The 19,677-nt window shown below is 40.9% G+C and overlaps 1 protein-coding gene across 1 annotated transcript in view; it reads right to left on the bottom strand.

The window, feature by feature from the left end:
* Positions 1-536: 536 nt before the first annotated feature.
* PDGFRA (platelet derived growth factor receptor alpha) overlaps positions 537-19,677 on the bottom strand; it is a 34,455-nt gene continuing 15,314 nt past the window's right edge. The window contains exons 8-23 of the mRNA XM_084204917.1: positions 19,450-19,565; positions 18,848-18,974; positions 18,141-18,334; positions 17,595-17,689; positions 17,353-17,485; positions 13,214-13,318; positions 12,438-12,548; positions 11,546-11,699; positions 10,380-10,546; positions 9,123-9,238; positions 8,447-8,569; positions 7,757-7,868; positions 6,055-6,154; positions 5,828-5,933; positions 4,883-5,118; positions 537-3,841 (exon numbers count right to left, since the gene is read on the bottom strand). Coding sequence (XP_084061043.1) covers positions 3,694-3,841; positions 4,883-5,118; positions 5,828-5,933; positions 6,055-6,154; positions 7,757-7,868; positions 8,447-8,569; positions 9,123-9,238; positions 10,380-10,546; positions 11,546-11,699; positions 12,438-12,548; positions 13,214-13,318; positions 17,353-17,485; positions 17,595-17,689; positions 18,141-18,334; positions 18,848-18,974; positions 19,450-19,565 — 2,143 coding nt within the window. The 3' untranslated portion in view covers positions 537-3,693. The remainder of the gene's footprint in view (positions 3,842-4,882; positions 5,119-5,827; positions 5,934-6,054; positions 6,155-7,756; positions 7,869-8,446; positions 8,570-9,122; positions 9,239-10,379; positions 10,547-11,545; positions 11,700-12,437; positions 12,549-13,213; positions 13,319-17,352; positions 17,486-17,594; positions 17,690-18,140; positions 18,335-18,847; positions 18,975-19,449; positions 19,566-19,677) is intronic.

Genomic DNA, 19,677 nt, shown 5'->3' with positions numbered 1-19,677 from the left:
ATTGATTACCATGGGAGTACAGAACCATACTAAAAATTTGGTGTGATTCACAGTGGTGGTGAGTTCAGCACAAGTTCAAAAACCCTCTAGCCAGGGGCCTTTCCTGATTGTGTGCAGACCAGCAGGCATCAGCCCCCCAGCACACACGGTGCCAGGGCCAAGGGTTTCATCTTGTGCAGGGAGCCCAGTGCCCAGCCACCCACCCACCCAGCGCTGGAGCTCCATACCTGGTGTGTTGGGAGATAATATGACTGCCCACAGATGTCACTTGGCATCCTGGTCATTTGCTGCCAGCACTCCCTCACTGTGCCCAGGGAAGGGCTCGGAGACATGGTTGTCATTAATGATTGGTGGCTTCACAGATAACTCAAAGACTCTTGAGGGTAAAAAATCCCTGAGCAAGACTGATTCTTTATAACCATCTTTCAATAAGTGAGTATAGACCCCTCACATATCCTTAAATTATATATCATTTATTGAAATATAGAGATCTTAATTTACAAGATTTTTTCAAAGACAAAATATCAACAGGGGCATTTTTGAAATACATTTTGTGCCTACCATCACTCAGGCCAGTTTGCCCTTCTTCAAACATTTCACAACAGCCATCATTTTGGAAACACTTCCTTTTTTATTATTCTAAAATATAACTTTTGGACATTCAAAGTGCAACAGTTAACGTGCCTGTGGAATATATCACAGTAAAAAAAATATAAACAAAGGCAGTGATATAGCTGTCATAAATGTTTTGGCAGTATTCTAGAAGTCTATATAAAAATACTTATATACATATTGATGTATAACATCATCATATCTCACGTCCTTCATCATGTAATAGGACCATTTTGTACAAGTTGCAGACCACGCTGTAAGGAATTGGTTGGCCATTCCAAATCAAAAGCTGCATTTCGTAGGATAACACTGATTGTCGTTATACAATTACTGTAGCAAAAGGCTTGGGAATATCTCTTCCAGTGGCTTCTCAAAAAGTAAGCCATAAAAAAAAAAAAAAGTCTGTAATACTGATAACATTGTGAAACTAAACAATTCATCCTTTCACCCTTCTTCTCTAGTAAAACCTCTCTCTTCCTCTCCTTCTCATTCCAGTTTCCAGGCCAGCTTGTCTGATTCCAAGCCTGCAGTGAGCTGGGTTTGGCTAGACCCCTGCCAGGGATGCAATTGATCTGTGCATCACTCATGACAAGATGGGGAATTAACGTTACCCTGTACCAGAAAGTGAGCCAGCTCTGGTTCACTGGCTGGGTCTAGCCTGAGATGCACTGTGAGATACAGAATGAGGCTGGTGAGGGGAAGGCAAAGCTGCATGAAAATGTCCTTAGATTCCAGTAACTGATATAATAAAACATGCTGGGGCTGATTTTCAAACCCTGAAGAGCACTAGGCCATGTGCAAAAATGCAGGTGAAATTGCTTGCCTAATTTGAATGTGCAGTTGTAAAGACTACACATGCAAATTAAGGCACATGTCATCTCAAGTGGCCATTCAGATATCTGGGATATCCATAGACAATTTGCGTTTCCTCAATTCATAGTTCGTATCTGGAGGGAGATTTCACACCATCTCATCTGTCCTGGCTGTATCCAGAGTCTATGTTTCACAGCTGTCCCCGTGCAGAGCTCAGTGACATGTTTGGCAAAAGCATGGTCCCAGGAAGACACTTGTTCTTCATCTGTCAAATGCAAGAAGTAGAGGAAGCGCCGTCAATCACCATTCCTTCTGATTGTCAGCTTCCATCGGGGTTGGAAATGTGGGGGCTCCCTTCAGGTCCTGTTTTCACATTTGCTCTGATCTTGTGCATGGCCTCAGCCAGGTGACAGCTTGAAACCCAGACCCAGAATTACTTGCCTGTGCAGTGTCCCATGCTGTAACACTGCCAGTATTGCATTTGCTTTTATTTGATCTGTAGCTGTCCACAAGTGAAGTCGAGGGGATTTACAAAGCTTTTTGCAGGGCCTTTTGAAGGTAAACTGTTATTTAACACGGCAGCATGTTCTGTCAGTCGCTCTCACGCTTCCTAGGAAAACACTGCCACACAGGAATGAGTTTGCACCGCATTTGCATTGGTTGTATCGCGACAGAGGCTGGGCATATCCTACGAGGTGCTCATTGCACTGAATTAAGGCAAAGTTTGAAAGCTGGATACCAGAAAGGATAGAGCCCTTGGCATTGATATAATTTTTTTCCCATGTAAGTCTTCCAAAGCATTATATCTCAATAACACATTATACAGTGATAGCAGTAATCATAATTCTTTGTTCATATAAGTGGTGTCAAAAACCAACAATTGCAGGCCGAGAGCAGATTCATTTTCATGCACCTTCTTCCAAAAAACACTCCTAGAAGCATTTACCTGTTGTAGTTACAGTCTGCAAAGACAGTAGAGATTTCTGCTCCTGTTTAAACTTGAAAACTAAGACAAGAATATTTTCTGCATGTTTATTTCTGCTTATTTGAAGTTGCATTTCAGGCTAGGAGAAATGTCTTTTTTTCTTGAACAGTTTAAATATCTAATCAATTCTTCACATCTAACCTCAGGATAAGATTTCTTTTGAGTACCATGAAACACTAATTGCTGGGTATTGCTGGTGGTTTATCATAATCTTCCATTCTCCAGCATCTTGGAAATCTGGTATCATTTTTTTTTTTAATTGAAATTTTTAGGACCTCACTTAATTGTACTTCTAGTACATCTGATTAGAAAAGCTACTCAGCTCATGAAAGAAAAAAAAAATCTTAATTTTTTTTCTCCACGTTAAAGTAGTTTTAGCTAACCAGAACAACTACCATACTGTGTAAATAAAAAAAAAAAATGAAAAAAAAATTTCATAAATTTTTTTTGGGCTGGAAATTTCTCCCCTGCACTTAAAAAAGTGTTTTGATATTGTGCTTTTACTGAAGGACAATGGATTGTAAAATATACATTTAGTGTTACTGAAAACAGTAGTAGTATTATTTTGAAAACAGCTACCTTCTATAGTTAATAAAGACTTACTAGGTTTCTAACACCTATTATAGACTGAATTTTAATTATCATTATTATTATTATCATTGTTATTCCCCTTTACTTGCATTAATGGTGGAAAGTAACATGTTTTATAGTACCGGTCAGTCCCTTGTGGTTTTAGACCTTTTTGGTCCAAAAGTGGTTTTTGCATGTTCTTCAATTCACATGATAGTTCAACAGCAGCTGACATTGAGATTGAGGGAGGAAGTACACAGAATTCATGAATGACCTCTTCTAAAATCCATGGCATATGTCCAATGTGCACCTCAAAAGATCCTTGAGTAGACAGTTATTTACATAATTACAACGGTGAAGTATTGCTGCAGTGGAAAATTGATCCATCAAAGTCATATGAATGCCCTTGAAACACAAAACCGGTCTGTTTGTGGCCTTTCCCTTCATCCTCCTACCAGTTGGAATGGCAAACAACACTGAGATGCTACTGAAGTACTGCAAGAAGCAACACTAAAAAAAAATCCATCTTCAACATGTCTCTTTCATTTATACTCAGGCTGAGTCCTCTGCCCATTTCTGGGAGTTCCTTTCTACAAATCCACCTCCTCTTCACATCCTTGACGTTGCAATAAAGTGGTTTTCTCTGTGGAGCAGAAGTCTGTAGGCAGCTGGGGAAGCTTCCCTGTGTGCAGAGCTGGCAGGTGCCCGTGGGGTCACAGGAAGCTGTCCTCCACCAGGTCTGAGGAGTCGATGCCAATGTCATCCATCATGTCAATGTCCTCAATGGTCTCGTCCTCTCTCTTGATGAAGGTAGAGCTACTGGAACCAGTTTCAATGGCACTTTCTTCAGAGGTCTGTGAACTGGAAGAGACAGATATCTCAGAGATAAGGTACATGGTGACTGTGGCTGGGTAAATACTCCAGTCTCTAGCAGTATTTACTACCTCCCTGATGCTTTCTGATCCACAGTGCAATCTTAGGTGACTATGACCACCAGTTTCTTAGGACATGACATATCTTGTATATCAAAAATAGTGAAACACCTTGGAATTCAAAGGAGCATGCTGTTCTTATGTTCCTCCAAGCACTTTCAGCCAGATACTTGTTGGAGAAGTAGTTTTATGACACTACTGTGACAATAGGTAACTTAGGTAAATCTGGGAAGGTCAGGTGAAAATAAGATAGTAATAACAGACAGTAAGATAAGAATAAGAGAGAGAGATAATATGTCTTAATTTTGATAGTACTTTTAGGGACTTTTTTCTTCCCTCACTTGAATAAAGCACAAAATATACCAAAAAAAAAAAAAAAAAGGAAAAAAGGCATTTCTAGGTTGCTGAATCTATACACTATGAATTAAGGGCAGAATTAAACTTGCACCATTCACAACTAGGGTCAGGCAGTGCTGTGTTGTAGTGGAATTGGTCATGCAAATAGACAAGAAAGAAGTAAAAAGTTCTGGACACCCTGCTTTCATAGAAAACTAGAAGATAAATAGACATAGAACACAGAAGATATCAATCAAAAAAAAAGAAATCAATCCTTTGAGATCTCATACGAAGCTCCAAGGAGGCAAGATGTGCTGCAAATTGTGCCCACAGATCCACAAGACAACCACTGTGACTTGACCAAGCTATTAAAGGAGTCCCAAAAACATATGGAAGCCCCCTACCAGCAGTCGTCTCACCCTGGCATCCACAAAACAGGCAAAATTAACTGTTTCCCATTGAAAACACTGTGGGCAGTCATTCTACCACATTTATGTGTGACTCCCTGAATAAATAGTTTGAACAGAGCTAAGGAAACCATTTGCAGAGTATGATGCTGGAAAGTGTAAATGGACATTGCCAAACGTGATCCAAGTGGTGACTACGGGCTAAGGGATCTGTAAACTGCACCTACCTGTGTCTGTTTCTTTTGCCAAGCTCATCTTCAGAAACAGGGTCAATGTCAGGCAGGGGAATGATGTATCCACTGTCAGCACTCAGCCTCTGCTCATCAAATCCACTCTCCCTGTCCTTCAGCTTGTCTTCATTCTTGTAGGTTACACCAATGTAAGCATTGTCACAGTCCCCTCTCATGCGTGTGACAGCTGGGTGATCACTTTTCAGGAAGTCCAGATGAATCTTCTCATAGCTCTGAAAAAATTCATTTCAACCCCCTCGTTAGATGCTATTCACTAAGGCTGCCTTTCTTCAGATGGGCAGCTGTGATTTGTTAGCCTAGCAAATATTCTGTCCTGTGAGCCAGGAACACTGGACAGAGAAGTCCAGAGTCTTCATTGCTTTGAAGGGAGAAGTGACACATAAGTTTTAGATGATGCAGGAGCAAAGCTTTGTGGCAGCACAAAGTAGACATGTAGATGTGAAAGAAGGGTAGGGAAAAGGGAGTTTAGGTAGGTGGGAAAAATGAAACACTGAATGATGGGGAAGGCACAAATAGTCAAGAGCTATCAGAAGTGTGAGGGGAAAACTTGCTGGTGTCAGGATCCAAAGAAGGAGACAGGGAGATTATACACATGGGCCAAGAAGTCCCTTTTATGTAATTATTTCACAGCCTACAAAATCCCATGAAAATATATAGAACTAGTTCTCCAGTAGAAAAATTGAGTTGTTAGGATTCAATTAGACATAAAAGGTTCTGCTTCCCAGTTAATACTGCAGAACTGCTTCTCTCAGCGAGTTTGACTGAAGAAACTGAATACGCAATGTCCCCATGCTAATCACATAATTCACATAGCTTAGAATGTGCCAGTTCAGTGCTCATGGCTCTCATGGCTGGAACAATGCTTATAATTCCCTCTGAAGCAGTATAGAGAAAACACAGAGAAAATGACAAAGAGCAAACCTTTTTGTACTCTCCAGGCAACAAGCTCTCCACAATTTCACTCAAATGGTAGAAAGAAGGTCTTTTCTCTGGTTCACTGTTCCAGCACTTCACCATAATCTCATACCTGTAGATAAGAAGGAAACCAGTTTAACCAGCTGGTAGAGGAACACAACTGAGCAAACAGAAACTAAAGCCAAAATTCTCTGGAGACTGGGCAGGTGTGGAAAAGCCAAATGCACACATACACTTCATTGGTGGCATGATCAGGTTTGGCCATTCGGTATCCACTCTTGATCTTATTGTAGAAAGTAGAATCGACCATCATGCCAGGATACGGTGTGCCACCTGCAGATAAAAGAGAAGCAAAAGTACCACTCTGTACTTGAATATCCATGCAGAGTTCCCAAATGCTGTCTTCTTGTTGATGTCATGAAGTGTTAACACTATAATTTAACATGATATCAGAATGATTCTTTCCTAGCCAGCGTTTCATATCAGAGCTATTGTCTTGATGACATTCTGGCTAGGAAAGTTTGAAGTAGGTACTAGTTGGAAAAAAATACAGTGTTTGTAGAATGTACTGGGGACAGAGATGGGATGATACCTGGATCAGGTCATCAGCCTGCATTGGGCATGGGCTGTCAAAAAGTTTGGGCTTGGCCCAAGCTAACACAGTTAACTGATAACTTGGGGATAACTTGGGGCTGCAGCACAGAGATATCATTGTGCTCATGCTCAGTTGTTGCTGATGTGTAAAAGAGTAATTGAAGCTGAAGTCAACATGGTAGCAAGATGTTATAATTGACCTTTTCAACAAACACTGCTGAGGATATGTTTTGCTTTCCAAAAAGGAACAATTTTCTCAGATGGAGAAGGCACACTACAATATTACTTAAGAAATCTCTGCCCTTTCAAAAGCAGGATTTTCACCTAAAATTGAGCTTCAGAACCTTCTTTACAGGTAGAGCAGTGAAGTGCAATGCTTCAGTTCCTGAGCTGTCCAATGCCTCCCAGGGATATTGGGGAATGGCTATTTACAGGAGCTATGACTCCCAGAGATTACAGGAATCAATACCATAAATAGTGGTGCAACTGTTGTTTTCTGAGAAGCAGTTAGGGGACAACTTATTCTAGCAAATAGCATTAGGCTTGGGGGTGCTGTGGGGCAGCAGTAGATACCACACACTCATGAGTAATTCTGCTGGCAGTAAATCTGGGCAATGCAGGCTCACTGAAGCTGGCCATCCACCCGTCCAGGAGGCTAATTAATTAATGAGGCTGAGGACAGAGCCAGGCTGCTCCCAGCTGGGAGCTGTGCATTGTCTGTAACTGCTATATATTGTCATAACCACTTTACGCTGCCATAAACCAACTGTGCGAACAGTGCTGACCTGGAAATGAGAAATCATTGTCCCAGAAGATTGGCATTTATTTTCATTCTGTAATGGGACTAAGACAGGCTCTTTTGAAACGTGTATGAAGAGACTGTTCCAAAGCAGCTGCTGAGCTGGGCTGCAGCCCCAGGCACCCCTTTGCAACGGAGGAACATGTTCCTTCTCATACTAGACAGAAAATCAATCCTGTTGTGGCACACCAATACTTTTCCACAAGAGCTTTTCACACAGTTCTTTTAGTTTTACAGAAAAAAAGTATATTGCAAAAACAAACAAACAAACAAACAAACAAAAAAGACCAAAACCCCCAAACAAACAAACAAAAAATCCGTAGCAAAACTAAAGAGAACTTTGGGAGTTCTCACTCCCACAGGAGTGAGATGGACATCTCACTGCACACCTAACACTGGAATCTGAAATCCCATACAGAAGAATAACTAACAGTGGATTTCATGCATGTATTTTTATATGCAGAATTTGAAATACTTCATGTAGAACAGTTTGAATTGAAAAAATTAATCACTACACATAGGAAAATATTCACAGTACATACCAAGAGAAAATATTTCCCACAGCAGAATGCCATAAGACCAGACATCACTTAATGTTGTGTACAGGTTGTCAAAAATACTTTCAGGTGCCATCCATTTTACTGGGAGGAAAGTCTGGAATAAAAAGAAAGAAAGCCCAAACACACAGATTAGTCATTAAATAAATCATTACTATTGCAATTGTTGTTTGATAGCCAGGAATAACATCTCTCTATAAGAAAAGTTATGTTAATCTTGTTAGTGTTTATTTTTACTTCAATTTAATACAGAGGTACCAGGATTATAAGCAATGCTACTTGTTGCTCCCCTCAAAAACTAGTTAAACCATAGCTGTATTCATTTCATTACTGGCAAATGACCAGGTAGTAAATTACTGAAGGTATGATGCAAAACCTGGCACCCCTGAACTAGGTCTGATATGTAATTGTTTGACATTTCCTTAATAATTTATCCAGTCACAAAACCTGCCAGTTAGCTATGTCAAACTGTGAAGTATTGAATGTGTACTTTTTCACTTTAAAAAGTTAGAAAAGTTACAGGAATTAATGATCTGAAGATAAATTGTTCTGAGGAGCATTCATCCCAGTGGTCAATTACCGTAACCAACACTGAATGGCAAGAACATGAAATAGCATTTAAAACTGACAATTTTCATTTCAGTTAAAGCAGAGCTCCAAAGATTAAATACATACACTGCCCTTGGAGACATAGTTGGAATCATGCATGATGTCTCTAGCCAGCCCAAAGTCACAGATCTTCACAATTTTTCCTTGAGCCAGGAGGACATTACGAGCGGCCAAGTCACGGTGCACACACTGTATGGAGAAAAATGAAGTTGTTCAAGGACATGCTTTTTCCATGAGGGCCACTGCCCTCACAAAAGGGTTTGATTTCTAGGTGCAGTCCCAACAAGACCTTCCACTGGACAAGCACCTGCTAGCAGAGGCAGGGAGGCACCAGGCCTCAGGACTGGCAAGGACTCACACGGATGCATTTTAGGAGGAAGAGGCAAAAGTGAGGTCACCCCTTCCCATCCTACCCCTCATGTACTAATGATATGCCTGACCTTCTGACCATGCTGGTTTGTGACTGCATGGACCCTTCACCCAGACCCTGCTTTGATCCTCCACCATCTCTGGCACCCTGACTCCATCAGTGGCACAGGATGAAGCAGGGGAAGACAAGTGACTGCTGCTTTGATTTTTTTGTACCATGGTGATCTCCGTTTCCAGGTAAGTGAGAAAGCTGTCTAGATCTCCAAAATTAATGCTATATTGTGTCATATGCTCAAAATCTAAATTTAAACCCATAGCTGCAAAAGACATTTTTACACCTTATTCCATTTTGCTTGCTTTTTTATGTACTTACATTTTTAGAAGCCAAGAATTCCATTCCTCGTGCAACCTGGTAGGTGAAGCTCAGCAAATCCAATAGGCTGAGGCCCTCTGAGCTGTCATCTGAAAGAAGGTTTTTGACTTCTGATTCTATCAAAAAAAGAAGGAAGATGTGGTTTTGCTGTGGAGTGTGAAAAGAACATCCATCTTCCCCTACCTATCATGGTTCCGAGCTGATAATTTTAGCAGAGTACCATGACCAAAACAGTCTTTTCATAGTAACTATTACCACTTTTAATGTCTGCATCACTCATTGACACATACTGCATTTTTAAAAACAGCCAGTATTAAAAAGCAGGTTAGGGTTTTCTCCTCTCTGTAATTTTTCCCCCTAGGAACAGCAGTAAAAAGTAAAGTGAGAAAGAAGTGTTGCTGGACATTACTGGACTGTCACACAGGTTGTTTATTCATTGTGTGGTACAAAAATATTTATTTAGAGGGATACCTTCATTAGGGTTTTTTGCATGCTTGTACATTCTTATCCATTTATTTTTGCTGAACACTGTTGTTTCCCAGGAAGTATTCACTGGGACTAATCCAATACCAGCAAAAAGGGTCAGGAATTCATGGCAACAGTTCTTATTTATTTTATGAAAAATGCCGGAAAAAACCCAGTCAAAATTCAGTGATTCATTTTCCCTGACTGTCCTAGAGCATGAGTACATAAGTCTGCCATGTAAATCTGGAACGGGATATGGTTCAGTTTCTGAGGCCTGGAGGCAGAAGTGGCGGTGTCTCTTTTTAAACAAAAGCATATTTGGTTTCTGAGAGCTGGAATAGGATGCATTCATTATCTTCATTACATAATCCAGGAAAATATTTGGGAGTGTTCTGCATTTGGTAAGTGTCAGTTAATGTGAAATGTAAGTGGATACAGAACAATATAGACTACAATTAATATTGGTCATTGCTATTGCTCAAAATCCTTCAAACTACAAGACTGATAAAATCACTGCCTCCAAATAGTGCCTACAGCTCTTTTGCAGAGCACAACTGCCCAGTGCTTCAGCACAGAAACAAACACACCATGGGACCCCCTCTGCCCCAGCAACATGCTCTCCTACCCCCAGAGCAGAATAGAAGAACACAGCCACAAGCTTTTAGCTTACAGCTTATGCTCACACTCTTGCTGATCAGAGCTAAGCAGTTTGTGTGCATTTAGAGGACAAAAATCAGACACTTCTTTACACAAGAATTAATGACATATGCAGAAGGGACAGTTCTACATTACCTGACATGGATTTCTTCTTATATGAAGCAGGGCGATCATACACAGATCTCTGAATATCAGAGTATTTAGAGCCCTCCTTCCTTTCCAGCATTGGCACGTACTGAGTGGTATCAGCTTGTTTCATGTCCATGTATTCTCCACTGTTTTCAAACGATAGTATCACATAACTGAAATTGGAAAAAACACAAGTGTATCAGGCAGTGACTTCCCTGTCAGAGCATGTGCATATCTAACCATTCATTTAAGGCTACCATTGTACTGAGGTGAGATTCCACAGCTGGCTTCTTCGTAGGAAATATATATATACATAAATATCATTACCAGATATCATATGTATAACATAACCATCACTTATTAATATTACATTTTAACTGTGTATTACTGTAGTCAAACACAAGCGCTCCAAACTTAGGCTTTTGCCAACAGCCTTATTCCCAAAATCCCACTGAACTCAAGTATCAGTACCTAGGGCTTTTAGCTCAAGGTATTGCAAATGATAGGTGTAATTTATTCACACAGACAGTTTGCATCAAATCCAGTCCTGCTGAACAAACCCATGCCCAGATGAATGGTACTGGCTTTACGCAGCTACCAAGGCAGTTGATCTAGTTCTCTGAGTGATTTTTTGAATGACTCTTTGTTCACTTTTTAAATCCTGGCTCATTTTATAGCATTGCATTATTGCTGAATATATGATGACAAGCTTCCTCAGCTATCATCTGGAAAAAGTTCTGGGATGAACATTAACAATTAGGACACTATTGAGACTGGCTAAGCCATTGGTAAATAAAGGAGAGAACTTGAGTTTGGAGAACAAGCTCTGCCAGGTTGTTTGAAGGGAAGGAGTTTTAGACACTGGAAATTCCCCAAGCATTGGAACAAGGAGACAGGTAGATGTACTTTGGTATCTATGGAGAAACCACAGGGCTCCTCACACTGCAGGCATGTCTACATGCAGGAAATACAAATCTAGGACACATGTCAGGGAGATTGAATAAAAATGGTTGAAACCTTCCCAGACCTGTGAAATGTGATAAATAAAACTCTAATGAGAAAAATTAGGGAGGAGTTTAAACCAATGAATGAGAGTAATGCAATAAGGGTTTATAATGGCTTAAGTCCTTAAGTTGCAGGCCACTGATTTCTTTTTTTCATTTTTTTCCCACCTTCTTGTGCTTTCATCAGCAGGGTTCATCCCAAAGATATCCAAATCTTTTTTAGGCTTTTCAGGGTGTCGGTTCAGGAAATTGTCCCTATTCTTATGCAGGTAGTTCACCAAATCGCCATAAAAACAGTATTCAGTAATGATGTAAATAGGACCTGTTCAAATAAAGCAAAATTATGCATTGATGAGTAGGGTTTTTGAAAAATAGAAACAAATACAAAAAGACTCCAAACATAGTAGTAAATAGAATTGTGAGTTAATGCATTTCTAACTACTAAGTTTTGACTGCAATTATTATCAGATAACAAGAAGTTTTCTGAAAAACCTATATTTGTTTATATTTACTGTTGAGTCCTCTACTTGAAAGCTGTGTCAATGCCAGGAAATAGAACACAAACTTTTCCAAATAACATAAGAATGATAATATAAAAGCCTTCAGATACACAGTATGGCAAAAAAAAAAAATGCGCTCCGAATTAAATGTGTACAGTTTTATATAATAGGGCAATTAGAATATCTAGTCAATATTGTCCAATTTGAGGAGCAGTTGGTTAGGTAATCTCCACCCTGGGTTCTGCCCCATTGGAGCTCTCCCCCCAATCTCCTACCCTATATTTATTGTGTCTATGATTACATGGTGCAAAATAAAAGGTCCTCAGCAAACTAACAGGCAAGATTAGATAAAATTTAAGGAATGCATCAATAAACATTTGTTCATTGTGGGAAATAAATCTGGAAAAGTACTAGAAGTTATACCTAGGCATTTAACAGTCTACAAAGCTACAAATACATGAAGATTACATAAAAAGGTAAAAATCTTTAGGCACCAATGTTCTTGTTAAATACTGAATAATGATCCGACAGCAAACCTTTATTTCGTCAGCCGAACTCACCTGATTTTGTACAAGCTCCAAGCAGATTCACAATATTCAAGTGGGGGCCAAGATGTGTCATTATCTTCAGTTCAGACATGAGTGCCTGTTTTTCACTGGATCTAGCTGTAGCTGTAGAAAAAACACATTAGCCACCCTGTGGGAACAGTCACCTTTTTCATAATAACAAAAAATTTCTCCTTGCTTGCCTCATTGGAACATTGCCGCCACCATGTCCTTTACTTGATACATGTCTTTCTTAAGACTTGGAGAGGAGCTGCAAATGATTAATAAGGGATTCCCTTGATGCAGCTCAGTAGCTGACTGAGTCTGTTTGTCCCTCTCCAGAGGTGTAGTGGATTGCCACATGGCACAGAAGCACTCTACAGGCTGCTCATTCAACACAAGCAAGCTCCCCATGGTTCCTACAGAATCACTGCATCAGATTCTCAGTTCTCATGAAGCAGGAAATTTTCAATGAACTTATACAAGACCTGCCTCTTTCCCCTTGTTGTATAACCCTCATTTGTTCACAGGCATTCATGGTTACTTTATCTTTCTCTGTATTTGTTGAGCTATTGTAGCTGTTCAGCTAAACCCAAACTTTGAATGCTTTCAAAAGCCTGGGTACCTTCAGGCTTGAAATGCCATCAAACAATCTAACATATAATTTGAAAATCCCATCATTTCACCATTCATTTTCAGATACAAAGAAGTAACTCATAACAAGCAATGTTTGAAAAACCCTGTGGGAACCTGCCCTACCTGGCTTGGGAAATGGAGCCATGACAACTTACGTTTCAGCATTTTCACAGCTACTTTCATCACCGGCTGAGAGCGACTCAATCCATATGCAGTCCCTTCAACTACTTTTCCAAATGCACCCGAACCAAGGATCCGACCTGAACACAAGGGAGAGCATTATTCATTTCAGAAAGTAACAGCAATTCAGCTCCTTTCTTATCTCCATTCTTCTACAAGTGGATTCTTGTGTGGAAAGGGCACATTGCCTTAGCCAGACCACTGGTATTACTGCTATTATTGTTGTTCTTAAGCAGAAAAAGCAGATATGAAGTGCTACCATTGAGTACAATTCTTACAAAGATGCCAGCAAACATCAAGAGCACACCTGCACCTGGAAGCTCAGCTCATTCAAATTCATCCCATCCTGTGCTCTGCCATCTCCACTTTATCCTCTCACATCATGGGTTGTCCTAGGCTTAAGCTGACCTCTTTGCCTCTGTCAACACCTGATTAAAATACAGGTGTGCTCCTGACTTACAAATCTTAATTGGGTCCCTCAGCTGTGGTTTTGGTCTCATATAATGCTGGATACATCCAGCATAAAATGGACTAAAGCACATCAACAGCCAATTCAGAAACAGACAGGCAGCACCATTTCAGATCTGCAAGAAGCTGAAATACATGTTGATCACATATGAGGGGGAATTTCTCTGAAGTTTAATGTACAAGTGTGTTTCATCTGCTGGATTAAATTGTATTGCAAATTTCCAAGTGCTGTAATAAAACAGCTAATGTTTATAGACCCTTTTGCTACAAATCAATTTAGACAAAAATTTGGGATTAATATATCCTGTCTTCTAATATGGATACAGTCTCCAGAAGAATTTTGTACAGATTGAGATTTTAGAGAAATATGAACTGCACAAACATACTCCAAAATGCTGTATTTCATAGCTCCTGCATTGAAAACCAAGTTCATCCAGGGAACACTTCGTGAACGAACCTGTATATGAGGTCCAGATGCCCAAATATAATCACATGCCTGACAAGCTGTCATTTGGTTTTATGTTACTTTTTTAACTTGAAGCACAGGAAAAATGAGTAGTGACTTTTACTATGGAGATACACAGCATTTTGTCTTTGACGTTCGTTTGCATTTTGAACTTGTCACCTTTTACACTTCTGAAGGTGTTAGCTGGCAAGCAATGCCATATGTTTCTGTTATCCTCTAGCTACTTACTTTTATTTTACACATGCTTTTGAAAGAAAATTTCCAACCAAACAATATCTACATCATTAACAAGCACAAGAAATGGTTAAAGAATGCTTAGCTGAGTTAAACTGGCAAACCTCTCCAAGATTATGACAGCATAGTTTGTCATGCACACAGAAGCTATGTGATTTCTTTTCAAGATTCCTGTGCTCCAAAGGTTATCCTTCCCAATCAGGATGTGAGAAAGCTTCACACTAAATTTTAGACTAATTCAAACAACCTGAGTTTGAAATTTGGCCCCTGAAACTTTTCAGGCTGAAGGTCTGGGAGCCATATGGCAGGATGCAGCCCTTCAGAATGTGATGGCATTTGCTGATGCTCCTTGATCTTCTTGTCTTCACGAGCCAATTCCTCCCCAAAACCATATTGTCAGCTGAGCACGAGGCACACATCTCCCTCTCCATCACCTCTGCTGGGCTGGGGTGCATGTGGAGGCAGTGAGAGCACTTCCGGAATGGCAGGGAGCCACCACTGCTATTTCCCCTCTTCAACCCTCTCTGCAGATGTAGCCCAAGCCCCACATCTTTTGCATTTGAAATTTGGAGCCAGGTGGGAGCTGACTGCCCAAGAACTGGAAGCATCTGTAATGCCATCATATTCTCGATGAGTGCTTCGTTGAAGCTCGAAATTAGGGTGTGAGTTTACTTTTCAGTATAAAGGCACTGCTGGGACCTGCTCGCTGAAGGAGCAGTGCTGCTTCACCACCACAGAGGGACTGTGCAGACACAGCAGCAGCTCAAGATTCCTCAAACTAGTGGAGGAACAGCAGCTAATTCAGCCTCTGTACCCATCCACAGAGCTTATCTGCTGTGCCTGCCATAGAGGTGCTGCTTTCTGCACAGAGGATACAAGGGTGGGGTGTGTGAATTTGTTCCAGATGCAGCCATCTCAGCTGGATGCTTCTTTTTGTAAAATTGGCCTGGGATAATCAACCCACCCCAAATGAAACCATAAGTCTCTTGGACTATATTAAAAGCCAAACAAGTGTCAAGCTTTATAATCTACACCCAGTTTCTAGACTAATGAAATTAGGTACCACATCTCTGGCTGTTGTGTGACCTGAATCTTAACTTGCCTTTTTCAAACAGGCATGGGTCAGATTCTGTGTCAGACCAGCACTTCATTTAATTAAGGTCACCAGGACAAAAGAGTGGCTTGCTGGGAAGTGATGAGAGCAATTCTGCTGTCTCTGTACAGCCACCCTGGTATGCTGAGCAGCAGCACTCAGACCCCATGCCTCAAGAGGCACTGCTCTCAGCTCTGTCAGCCAGATTAGGAGGTCCAGGTCCTGCTGGGACCACACTAATTCCCAGCAGAGCCAGTGTTCAAAAGGCTCATGGCATTTCTGCATTTTCCTTCTGGCACACATCTCCTGGACTTGCACTGGCTCAGGAGCCCTCTAAGGAGCAGTGCACTGCATATACTGTGGATCAGTGATTGCAAAGGGAAATTTGCAGTATAACCCAAATTTATCAATTGAAGCTCCTTCCAGCCAATGCTCAGAGTTGGCGTTTAACACAGCACTGCACTCCAGGCACTACTGGCTAGAAAAAACAAATAAATGCCAGCTGGCTTACACAGCTAGGATGGAAAATACTAATCTGGCAGAGCCAAAATGGGTTTATGACCTGCTTCAGAGCCTCTCTGAACTAAAGGTGTAATTGCTTTGCTGTCATCTCCCACTTAGATAAGAGAAAATCACCACAAATCAGAATTGTCAGCCCCAGAAACAAAAGAGGGTCTCCCCCTCACCAGCAAGAATTTAATATGGAAAAGTGCCAGCAGATAAGTGTGTCAAGTAGAGCAGTTGGGCAACCCAGACTGACAGAAGGACATGGTGCACTGAGTTTGAAAGTTACTGACTATTCTGAATACACTTGTAAACAAGAAGGCCTTGAAGCAGGCTGTGCTCATGAGTCAGAGGGAGACAAAGTCACAGTGGTGGTCTTTAACAACTCAGATCTGACAAATCCTATTTAGGCATATAATTAAAGTCTGGGTTGTAATAAAATAATTCCATAAAACATTCGCTCTCCTCTAGTCTTCAATTAGCAACATGAATTTAATTAAAGGATATTGTTCCTGAACTGGAAATTTTTCTCTTGCCTCTTTCAAGAATTAACCCTTTCTCTGTGATGATGAAGAAATACACCAGGGGAATATGTTTCTTGAAATACATCAAACAAAAGACACATTTCATCTTCTTCTCCTGTGTTTTGCAGTACAATTTGGTTCACAGATATCTCCAAGAAAGGGAAGCCTTGTATGTTTAAAGCACAATCTTGATAGAGCATTAAAATTTTCTATAGTCATTACACTTTCAATTGATATAAATGAGAGGTTGGGCCAGCCTTGAGGAAATAATTACGACTCAATTCTGTATGAATTCCAATGAGGAAGAGAAAAGCAAGAAAGCAGAAGAGGAAGGAAGAAGAAAGAAGGACAGTAGCCACAAAAATACGCAGTTACTCAGCACTGATATGCGCATGGCATAGATTAATAATTTTAAAAATATTTTTAATAAAACTACATAACTAGTTGCAGATTTTCTTGGTCTCTGCACATAAGTATATAAACGTCTTGCAAACAAAAAAAAAATTATGTCCTTCTTGTGGATGCCTTAGCAGAAATGAGGACTGTAAAGGGTGTTTAACACTGAGAGAATCCCTAAGCCATGTAGGGGTGGACGCTGCACACAGGAGGAGAACAGGAATGCAGGCACAGAAAACACTAGCACAGGGAGCTCAGGGCTGATGCCTCTGTAGAAGACGGTCAGGAAGGAGAGCTGATGAGAACAGACAGAGACTCTGGACTTTGTGGCCATAACTTCCATTGCAAATCCTGCAGACACCTCAGAAAGGTCCCTGAATGTCTTTATCCCCAAAGAAAGGTGGGGCCAGTCCCTCACAGAAAACTTACCAAGCACTAACCCATCTCGAGGAAACTCCCATCTGGAGTCATAAGGCAGTTGCATTGGGTCCACATAAATGTACTCGTGGCCGTCAGGGCTGATAGACTCAATGACTCTCCATCTGATCTCATACCTGGGCTTCTGCAGAGCACATTGAAGGCAAAACCAAGCATTAGTCCTGCACCTGACTTTAGAGCAGATCAAAACCCAGCAGGGCTCAGCACCCAAACTGAAATACTTCTCTACATACCTGTTTCCATATGATGACCAGGACAATCAGGGATATTATCACAATCACTAACAGCACTAAGACAGCAGCAGCCACGGTTAGCTCTGATCTCAAGGCTGTGGAGTAAAAAGATAGACCATATTTTCTTCATGAGCTATGAGGAACATCACACACATAAGACACCCCCCTCCCCTATCAGTGCAATTCCTGTGTCCTGCAGAAGTGTCAGGAGCAGTTCCTGAGGCTGGTGACTATAAAGTCTTTCCAAGCCCAGAGCTGCTCTGCCATTGTGTTTCAAAACCAAATGCAGATTGTCTAGAAGAACGTCCCATAGCCACTACTAATAAAACTATTATAAATTATGGAGCCACATAATAAGCAAAAAGCAGATGCACCATAAGGACTGTAAAAGGCCTCATCCTCAGAAATACCAGACTGAAAAAAAAATCCACCCTAATTTATTATCTACAACAATTCATATTTTTATCCACTAGGATTGAACTGGGGGGAGTTAGAGCAGGGCCAACCTGGCTGTTGTAATTGCATAGAAGGACAAAGCGAACTCACTGGGAGCCACAAGCTTCAGCTCTCGAGTAACGGCGCCGAGGTCATTCCTTGCCACACATCGCACAGCCAGGGTTTCCTCTACCTTCTGGAAGGTCACCCGGCTTTCCACCATATTTTTCTCATCCAGGTGGGTTTCCATATGTATATCAGAGATATTGTTAGTCAAAAGGGTCCATGAGGTGTCATTGTTGCACCTGCAGAGAAGAATAATGGGGGAAATAGGTGTTGGATGTACATATGGATAAATAAGAGTGAAGAGAACAAGAATTACCTTTCCCTGCAAATTTCGTCTGACAAGAACACATTTAAGGGCCAGAAGGGTCTTTGGACTGTGTCTCTGAAAAACCTGCATCTTTCTTCCTTCAAAATAAAAATACTCCCTGATGGAAGGACAGCTACTTCTCAAAATCCTTACTCAAACCTGGGCTGTGAAATCCTTGGAGTCGACTCACTGAACAGAAAGCTTTTATGAGAGAAAGGTGAATTGACACATTGTTTTGTGTCCTAGGATGTAAAATAAGGGCACTGACAGCATCTCTTGAAATATAAACAACACATCTCTAAAAAGAAATAAGAATTATCTGAAACTTACTGTCTCTTGATGAACAGACAGTACAGTACAGTACTAATGGTACAGTAACTAATTATGTTAAGATAATTGAGGATATTGGTCATATTTCAGGTAAGAAAACACCCACTCCTCTTACTTTTTAATGTCCTTGCAAACCAGCCATTCCACATCTGGAAGTGGTGTCCCCTCTGCCAAGCATCTCACAGTCTGCCCACCTGCAGAGCCATGGTGATCATCCACGAGGGCTGAGATCAGAGCTGGAACTGGGAAGGAGTCAGGAGTTTGTTAAAATATTTGTCAGTGCTTGCAAAAAAAAAAAAAAACAGCTTCAAATTTCAAAGCAGGACAGGTGTTGTTTGGCAACACCTTAGCAAGAGCTACAGACACAGACTCAACAAGGAGGTGCTTATCTCCTGTAGCACAGAGTGGATTCTAGGCTAGAGCAATGAGAAGGAAGCGCTGCAGTTGTGCCACGTCTTCATGTCATGTTAAATGAGCTATCATCCTACTGTCAGCTGGAATTACTTAGCTGCGTGGATAAAGTTTCTTTTTGGCTCAAGGCCAGTTGCTGAAGTGAAAGCCAGGATCAGGCTAGGAAAGCTCCAGAGACTAACACGCACTCCTCTGCCTGGTTCGTGCCTTTCATGTATCCACACTCCAGGGAATGCCGTGTGTAAGTGGATCAAGCCTTTGCTGTGTGCCATGAGTTCTGGTGGGCAAGGCTTTGGAGCTGCTTACCTTGTATTAGCAATGAGAAGGTGTATCTTTTAATCTCATCTTCATTTTCAGCAACCAAAGTATAGTATCCACTGTCTTCCTCCTTGGCCCGTATCAATTTTAAAATACTCTGAAACCTGCAGAAATGCAAGTTTTTGTTTGTATTTTTATAGCAGGCATAAAAAAATCATTTTGGGGCAACATGTAATCTGGGTATGTTGCAATTACAGCATAGTGACATTTAGCATT

This window comes from Fringilla coelebs (genome assembly GCF_963513975.1).
Source record: "Fringilla coelebs genome assembly, chromosome: 4".
Taxonomy (NCBI): domain Eukaryota; kingdom Metazoa; phylum Chordata; class Aves; order Passeriformes; family Fringillidae; genus Fringilla; species Fringilla coelebs.
This window is presented reverse-complemented; position numbering and strand designations above follow the sequence as displayed.